At 35.3% G+C, this 8,384-nt stretch overlaps 2 protein-coding genes across 2 annotated transcripts; both read right to left on the minus strand.

Moving 5' to 3' along the window:
- Positions 1-236: 236 nt before the first annotated feature.
- LOC113762838 (spindle and kinetochore-associated protein 1 homolog) lies at positions 237-3,339 on the minus strand. Its single transcript, XM_027306458.1, has 9 exons — positions 3,127-3,339; positions 2,897-3,021; positions 2,281-2,393; positions 2,101-2,179; positions 1,703-1,770; positions 1,324-1,429; positions 1,209-1,238; positions 747-860; positions 237-452 (listed from the first exon to the last, which is right to left on the minus strand). Exons 1-9 carry the CDS (start codon positions 3,224-3,226, stop codon positions 375-377), a joined length of 813 nt encoding a protein of 270 aa, XP_027162259.1. The 5' UTR covers positions 3,227-3,339; the 3' UTR covers positions 237-374.
- A 1,500-nt stretch (positions 3,340-4,839) lies between these two features.
- On the minus strand, positions 4,840-5,960 carry LOC113759564. The gene is made up of 4 exons (XM_027302138.1): positions 5,794-5,960; positions 5,575-5,676; positions 5,393-5,494; positions 4,840-5,310 (listed from the first exon to the last, which is right to left on the minus strand). The coding sequence occupies exons 1-4, from the start codon at positions 5,920-5,922 to the stop codon at positions 4,987-4,989; spliced, it is 657 nt and encodes a 218-aa protein (XP_027157939.1). The 5' UTR covers positions 5,923-5,960; the 3' UTR covers positions 4,840-4,986.
- Positions 5,961-8,384: the final 2,424 nt, after the last annotated feature.

Genomic DNA, 8,384 nt, shown 5'->3' on the forward strand with positions numbered 1-8,384 from the left:
AGAACTCCATTCTCTGAAGCACCATAAACAATGGAAAGAACAGAGAGTGAGGTAGTTGTCTCATATTTGGATTTGATTATCAAGAAGCTTCTAAAGCAGTAAAACTTGCAACTCATGATTCTAAGGTGAATGATCCTTGAATAAACTTTGGAAGTTGTCGCGCTAATGAAATTCCGTGTAAAGATCCTTGAATGATCCAGCTCATTTAGGCCTTGTAATCCTCTGCAACAAAGGGCTCAGAGAATACTCAATTTTGATAAAGGATAAACGTTAAAATATTGTTCAATCCAAATTCCATGGCTTCTGCTGGCCTTATGACGTGCTAGTAAGGTGAAGAATTCCAGTTCAAAATAAGCAAATCTAAGTGCTGCAATCTACTGAGGCCTCAAAAGAATGATTACACGATGATGCCCAATTCTGTCTTCGGTAATGCGACCAAGATGTCGAAGGACCTGCAATGCAATCCTCAAGGTTAACCTATAAAAATGCAATCTAAAGACCTGCCTCATTTTTGTTTCTATAGGTACTTGTCTCAAGATCATAAAATGTTGCAGCCACATGCCATAACAGACAGGCCACACTAGGAGAAAAGGACATGTTTGTTCAGTATCACTTCCTGTTCACTGTCTCTAATCCTAGATATGATAAATTACTTAACTAAAAATTATATCTGGATTTCTCTTAAGTTAATTTCCCCCATTCTAGCAGACAATTTGTTATCAGGAAGTGATTAAATAAATACTCACAGTCAATATTCCTTTTCCTGTAGTGTCAAACTTCAATGTAGGCCCCTTGATATCAGTTTCGAGGAAGAAGTGTTTTCCTTTGTTAACCTCTGACGTTGCAATCTCCCTTAGTTCCTGCAGGGCTTTAGCAACATCAGATGTTATGCAAATGAATTCCAAGTAACTTGACACCACTAGGTGCGGGTAAGCATGGAAAGAAACAGAACCAATTTAGAAGATTCAAACTTAGATTTTAACACCAATTTTTTTTCTCCTGTCCTAGATTACAATATATACAGTTACATATACAGAATAGCTCCATTAGCAATTTGATCGTGCCATCTTTTCCAATGACATGCTTGCAGTGAGATTACTAGATAAGGCACTGGTTTTGGACGCCAACATCATCACAGGCAAAAGCATCAATATTTCAATTGAGCATTGATGAATAGAGATAAACTTTTGTGCGAAAGATTTACTCACCAAAGCTCTTTCCAAGGTACTCTCATTCAGCTTCAGAAAAGGAAAACAAAAGCACAATCAGGGTAATTGGCATGAAGATAAAGGTGAATGAGAAAAAGAAAAGATGCAGTGGGACCTTCTTCCGTGGTGCTGCTATAAGTTGGGCATTGGCATCAGCATAGGCTGCCATGTCATTAATGGCAGCATTAACCTTGTCCAGTGTGAGCCTTCCTTTCATGTACCTATATGTTGCTAAGTTAGAAGAATGCATGAATTATACAGCTACAAGATATCTGATTTTTTGAATGTATCCTTCCAGGTACTGCGTTTTCTAGTCCAGAAGCCAGAGAAAATAGAGGGCAATACTTAGTTTCGATGGAGGAGGAAATTTGCAGGAAAGTACTTCTATCAATTAGAGAATTGTTTGTACTAAAGACACAATAAGGACGCAAATAGAATCCTTAATGCTTGATACTCACAAACTTATCTGAGTAAATTTTCTGGAATATGCTTACTGTGGCAAGGAAGTCAATTCATCTGCAGTAATATACCAAAGCGGTGCAGATGCACGTCCCTTTTTCTCCTGGATATGAGATTGGAAAAAAGGATGACCTTGTCACTCTTCATTTCAAGCAGAAATGGGATTAACATTAATATTGCCATAATTTAACTAAACCCAACTGATAAAACCCAGTGTGGGTGAATAATCTACATAGTACAATTACTGCAGAATACCATAGTACAGAGCAATGAGCTCTCAAACTCATCTTCTGAGAGGTGACATATTGTAAATTACCTTGACATTCTATACCAGTTTATTGTGCTGATCGATTCATCATGACATTGATTCCAGGATTGAGTAATACGTGTACGACTTTTTAACAGAACATAAACTAAGAGAAGGATTCCTTACTTTGGGTGCAGCAGGCTCCTCAAGTTTCAAAGACTCAATACTTTGATAGTCTTGGCACTGTGGCGGTACACTGGGGACACTGATGAATACAAAGATAGGTGTACCACCAGGCAGACCATAAGAATACAGAAAGATGAACCTATCCTAACACACAAACACACACAGAAAATGAACAGATACCAATTTTGAGCAATCTGGTTTCTGCTAGTCATCATTTCAGGCAAATAAGCCGGAACACAAGCAGATATACCCTTCAATATCTTCTGTTGCCTCAATGATGCCTTTATCAGTTTCTACAATTACAACAAGAATTCAGAATTACAGAAACCACAAAGCCTCATTCCATACCTTCTCCTATCTCTAATCTACTTGCGCTAAGTCAAGTTGAGAAAAGTTATATTTTTGCAGAATTAAAAACAAAAAAAAAATCTAAAAGAAATACTAAATATCGGATCAAAATTTGTCATTGTGTAAATCTAATGCAAAATCAGATAAATTAGGGATTTCCACAGAAGGTGGGGGAACTTTGTTGCCCTAATTTACAAGTAAACCGAATCAAACTACATAATCACAAATAAATAAATAAATAAAACAATCCAAGATTTTGTGTAGTAAAGAAACATAATCTTAATCATTAACCACAGTTTAGGGATGAAGGTCTTTAAAAAAAAACCCTATACAGAAATCAAAGAAATTGACACATTATACTATATAAAAAAAGGGAATTTATCGTGTAAATCACATATTACGAGTAATTAAGAAGAGGATGCTGATTGAATTGGATAGAAATAAGTACTTCGGCTTTGGGGATAGCTTGGCGTTCTTCGCGCAAGCGGTCTTTGATTTTGTGAACCTGAAGCTCCATGCCCTTCAATGCTGCATCGATTGCGGTTAAATCGCTGATGTTGCTTGCTGGGTACACTGGAAATTAATGACCCAAAAAAAAAAAAAAAAAGCAAATGAACCAAAAGATAGTCGTAATATCGGCATTTGATTAAAGAGAGAAAGAGGAACCAAATTACTAACTGTTACGAGCGATAAGGAGCTGTTGGAGCTGGGCTATCCGATTGTTGAAGGACGTCATCAGACACTCCAGTGAAGATCCTGCTTCTTTCGCTTCCTCCATCTCCCTCAAAATTCCTTCTCACCAACTAACTCAAAAACTCCAAAATAGGAGCCCCAGAGAAAATGAAGTGGAATTGAATTCTTTTCTCGTTTTCTGGCGGGAACCCATGATTTTTTTTTTTTTTTTTTGGGAGGGGTGGTGCTGGTGATAGTAGCAGGGGTGAACGCGGGCCCTCTCCGAGGTCAGTCTAACAGACATTCTAGTTCTACAGTTGCTAATAAATTTATTTAATCTATTTATGTTTTTGAGGATTATTCTTAGCCTCAGGGAAGATTTTTTTTTTTTTAAATGTAAGTGAGAGCAATTTAATTTAAGACCTCTAACTTATATTCTCTTTTCCAAATCACTTAACTCATTCCTCCTCCTAGTCGTAGGAAAGTTGTATACTTGTTCTCCTATTTTTGAGAATTTTTTGTTAAACTTACGTTATTGGTTAGTTTGGAATGTGTTAGTAGAAATATTTTATTACAAAAACTTTGTGAAAAGATACATGAAATTAAGTTACTTGAAACAAAATTAGTTGTAGATATGGGATGAGGCCCCTTACTTTTTTTTGTGATAAAATATTATAATTTTATTAAAATTTGTATTAATAGCAAAAGTTAAATGTTATGAAACATACACAAAAGAATAGAAGTAAAGAATGGATACTACAAATTTGACGAATAGAATGGATAAAGCCCTTTCCAATTGCCCACAATTAAAATGAAATAATTAATGACTTAGATTTGGGCCACAATTAAATCGGACTGATTTGGGTTATTCAATTTAAAAAATTTAAAATAAAAAATGCAATTTGTCCTTTTTTCTTGAAAAGTTAATGGTTCGAATCCGAGCCACCTCAATTAAGGTCAATTGGAAACTTTAACAGAGGGAAAGATAGGTTAAATGGTTTGAAAGATGGAGTGTAAGTGAAAGTTTTCGGATTCCAAACCTTCACTTACACTGGGAAAAAAAAATTGGAAACCTTAATAGTGCTGAGCAATTTCCCTTTTCCAAAGACATTCTGTTCATCGTTCTAGCAGACATGTAAAAACTTGTTAGGAGGCAGTCTTCCAATCGAATGTAGCTTGATGGGGCATTAAATCGAGCCTTATGAATATTCTATCTTGACTCTTTGGGCATTTCCTTTGTTCAACTCGAAACCTCTATGAATCATTGATGACATCAGCATAGAGAAATAAAGGTGAGATAGATAAGGTTTTTTTTTTTTTTTTTAATGTATAGTCATCAAAAGAAATTTTGTTTGTTGATGATTTGACAACTTTATCAATTTCTTCAAATGCTGATGAACATCTTCAAATTAACGATTTACTTTGTAGCAATATTTTGGCTATTAATCCAACTAAACCCAAATATAAGTCAATGATTCGTGAGACTTTAATAAGATGGTGGCATGTCATTTATTCCATGTAAATAGAGGACAAGAACTAACGAGTTATGGAACCGCTCGTCTTTGAATTGAGCTGCCCATATTAACCCGAAAAAGGAATAAAGGAAAAGGCGAAAAGCATCCAACACCTCTACAATTAGTACTGTATAGATTTTAGTAATGCCTTGTTGATCTTCCACTTCTTCAACAGATAATTCAACACATAGATGCAGTAACCAAGTAGTAATATATTGAGACAATCGTCTTCATGATCAACTTAGGGATAATTAATAAGGTTCAAATATGATTGAAAGAGCTTTCAATTAACTCATGATCATGAAGCTATATGTCCTTTAGATTTCCGACAGGATGAACATGTACATATCAATTAGTTGTGATGTGGAGGATGTGTCCTGACTGGTGCGTAATCGACGTGATACCATGGTCGTTCCTGTCCCAGATGCTCATCCTCGGAACTCCGAGACGCAGGAATCTCGGTTGTATCATCATCATTTGCTTCATCTACCTCAGATGTCTGATCAACTTTCTCCTCATGTTTCTCATCATCAAGATGATCGTTAGCAGATGGCGATTGAATATCATCCTTCACCTTATCATTTTTCAGGAGAGAGCTGCTGCTTTTAGCTGGTGCCCATCTCGGTTTTGGATTTGACCCAATATAAACCCCAGCCGTACTTGACTTCTCTTCATTCTGCACAAAAGTTACCCCAATAATTGAGTTAATTATGGTGTTTTAATTAGCAAATGTCAATTGAATGACATCCTTCATGCACCTTTTCATTTTTGAAGAGAGAGGTGCCGATTTTAGCTGGTGCCCATTTGGGGATTGGGTTCGACACAATATAAACCCCTGCAGGGTTTGACTTCTCTTCATTCTGCACAAAAGTTACCCTCAATAATTAAGTTTATGGTGTTTAAATTAGCAAATGTCAATTGAATGGCATCCTTCATGCACCTTATCATTTTTCAGGAGAGAGCTGCCGATTTTAGCTGGTGCCCATTTGGGGATTGGATTCGATACAATATAAACCCCAGCAAGACTTGATTTCTCTTTATTCTGCACAAAACCCTCGATGAATTTATTGTGCATGCTGTCAAAGTGTCAAGTATGTAGATGCATACACCCTTGGGAACTAAATTAAGATGCATGAAGTTAGATCAATATTTTACTAACCTTGACTGAGGAGAACTGAAAGCTTTTTCCAGGCTCGTTTTCATTGTTGCCAATTGGCCTAGCGATACATGCAGAGAGAGCAAGGCATAGCTGGAGAACGAGAAGGAGAGAAGAGGATGTGCCAGACATGGGAAGAGATGTGCTAGGGCTAATGCATTTGGATGATTGAAAAGGTGGTAGAAACTTGTTGATTTCGTCTGTAATGCTGATAGGGGTATTTATAGTACTAATGCAACTCAAATCAGCCTTAGATGCTGGGTTTTTCTTTTTATGGAGCATGCAGATTGTATGGGCGATTAGAGTTTTGAGAAGTTTAGAAGGAAGAACAACTTATGGGTGCTATTTAGTACGTCTGCCTCACATTTCTATTAAAATGAGGACAACGAAGAGAGGTAATTTTGTTTATTTTGCCATGTACATGAAGAGAGATATAAAAGTTTGGCAAGGGAGAATTCCCTTCAAGGAATCAGAAAAAGATCATAAGCAATAAAAGTAAAGCTAGAAGACAGCAACGCAATGCCATAAGAGATACAATCGGTTCAACTTCAAACAATAACTAGAGTTTGGTGGGAAACGTATATTTATTAGAAGGTATTCGCTTGTTCACATGAGTATTATTTATGGAGATACAAGGCAAGGAAACAACACTTTGGAAACTATACAAAATCCTTCATCTAAAAGAAGCACATTATCCATCGAATCAATTGATCAAGTAGGGTGGTTAATTCCTAATCGAGTTTGTAGTTTATATCTTGACAAGCACAATCAATTAGCAAGAGCCTCTGTCCAAACTTTGTTTTTCTCATTTCTTGGCGTGTTTGATATATATATAATATAGGATTAATCACACTGTTATACACTATCAACGTTAATGAATGACAACTATGCAAAATTTGGAAATTTAACTTTTGTAAATAACGCTGATAGTGGAGTTGTAAGTAAGACTATTGGATTCGTATTCTTTCTATTACAATAGCTTGACTCTAATTGTACTCCTTCAGCTCTTACATTATACAAAACTTTCGGAATCCAAGTTTTAGTAAGGAGGTTTATGAGATAATACTGGTCCAACTTGTCTTTGCCCAACCGTAATGTCTAGTAGTACTTGCCGTATTGAAGCAAGTGTGTCTTCTGCACTGTATTATGCATATTTTCAATTCTAATGTAAGATTTGTTTGTTCTTTTTTCTTACAAACATCATTCAAATTCTCTTCACTAATAGCAGTGCATATTCACATACAGGCAGTGCATATTCACATACAGGTACATCTGCAAATATACACCAGCTATAACATCTTTTGTATGGTAGAACAAAGAATTTTCGAGTTTACAAGTAAATGATGGCATTTTCATTGAGTTATTTTATTTTTAACTTTTTTGAGTAAGCGATGCTCCTAATTCTTGTGGATTCAAAGAATTAAGAATTGGTTTCAAGCAGAAATACCAATATGCAGTATTAAATTAGGGTTTTAACTAAATTAGTGCTCAATCTATAATTTTCGGGATTGCAAAATTTCAGTCTCAAATTTGGGAATGGCTGAAACTCATACTCTTGATGAAACGGCCAGCACTTTCTTGGGATAGAAACTTTGTCCCATTTATCACTACCCATTGCAGCTAGGCAGTTATTTAATTTACTTTTTTAAATGATTAACACCTTAATTTTACTTTTCTTAAAAAGTAACACATAAACCTCACCATAATGACAAATTGACTGCTGCAAAGTGGGGCAGGAAGGGCGACCTCCTCAAGATTTTAAAAATTATTTTATATCTCATTAAAAAAATGAAAGTTTTCATTTATATCCTTATAGAAAATTAGAGTTTGCCTACCAAAAGTTAAAAATATTTTTAAATTCGCATAAAATGGTAAAAGATTTAAATCATATTCTTGTAAAAAAAATATAGTTTTAAAGTATACGTCTTAATTAGTCTTGCCTTCCAAATCTCAATTTGGTTCAACCAACAATATGCCCATCAATTATCCATTATTAGACGAATCTGAGATGTAAATACACAATCTATTGCCCTAATCAAATCGCCATGTACATCTACGACGAAATAGTTTAGCACATCTAAAGAGGCAGAGAAAAGGGTTGCATAACTGTTACTTTGTATTTTATCCTTTGTTGTATCAAATCATAGAATTTAGACATAAAAAATATTCCTAATATTAGAGAAGCTAGGTTAGGCTTAATTTTCTCACAGGAAAATGGTTGGATTGAGTGGTAAAGTGAAATGGATTGTAAGTAGAAGATTTTAGGTTCAAAATCTCCCACTTGACACAAAAAAAAAAGGTTTAATTTGCTCACCTTATAATGATCCTAAAATCTTTGCAGTGGTCCATGAGAATTATTTCAATACAATCATATTTAGTAGGTATTGTGTTGAACGGTTTCCATCAATTCGTTATGAAATTTGTTTTTTTTTATCAAAAAAGAAACATAGGTATTGTACGAAGATCTTTGCTGTAATGCATGACAATTATCTCGTAGTGCAACCACAATTAAGTATAAAGAGGTTTTCCTAAGTAGGCTGGAATGCTGGATTATCTTGAACAGCTGATCATACATAGTAGTAGAATTGAATGCT

The sequence above is a fragment of the Coffea eugenioides genome, chromosome 2 (assembly GCF_003713205.1).
Source record: "Coffea eugenioides isolate CCC68of chromosome 2, Ceug_1.0, whole genome shotgun sequence".
Lineage (NCBI taxonomy): Eukaryota > Viridiplantae > Streptophyta > Magnoliopsida > Gentianales > Rubiaceae > Coffea > Coffea eugenioides.

Coding starts and splice junctions, on each gene's coding strand:
- LOC113762838 (XM_027306458.1), bottom strand. CDS start 3,226: ATGGAGGAAGCGAAAGAAGCAGGATCTTCACTGGAGTGTCTGATGACG. Junction 861..1,208: donor GTACCTTGGAAAGAGCTTTG/GTGAGTAAATCT, acceptor AAAGCCCTGCAG/GAACTAAGGGAGATTGCAAC. Junction 453..746: donor CAGGAAAAGGAATATTGACT/GTGAGTATTTAT, acceptor ATTGCATTGCAG/GTCCTTCGACATCTTGGTCG.
- LOC113759564 (XM_027302138.1), bottom strand. CDS start 5,922: ATGTCTGGCACATCCTCTTCTCTCCTTCTCGTTCTCCAGCTATGCCTT. Junction 5,677..5,793: donor TTCAGTTCTCCTCAGTCAAG/GTTAGTAAAATA, acceptor GGTTTTGTGCAG/AATAAAGAGAAATCAAGTCT. Junction 5,495..5,574: donor CTCTCCTGAAAAATGATAAG/GTGCATGAAGGA, acceptor ACTTTTGTGCAG/AATGAAGAGAAGTCAAACCC.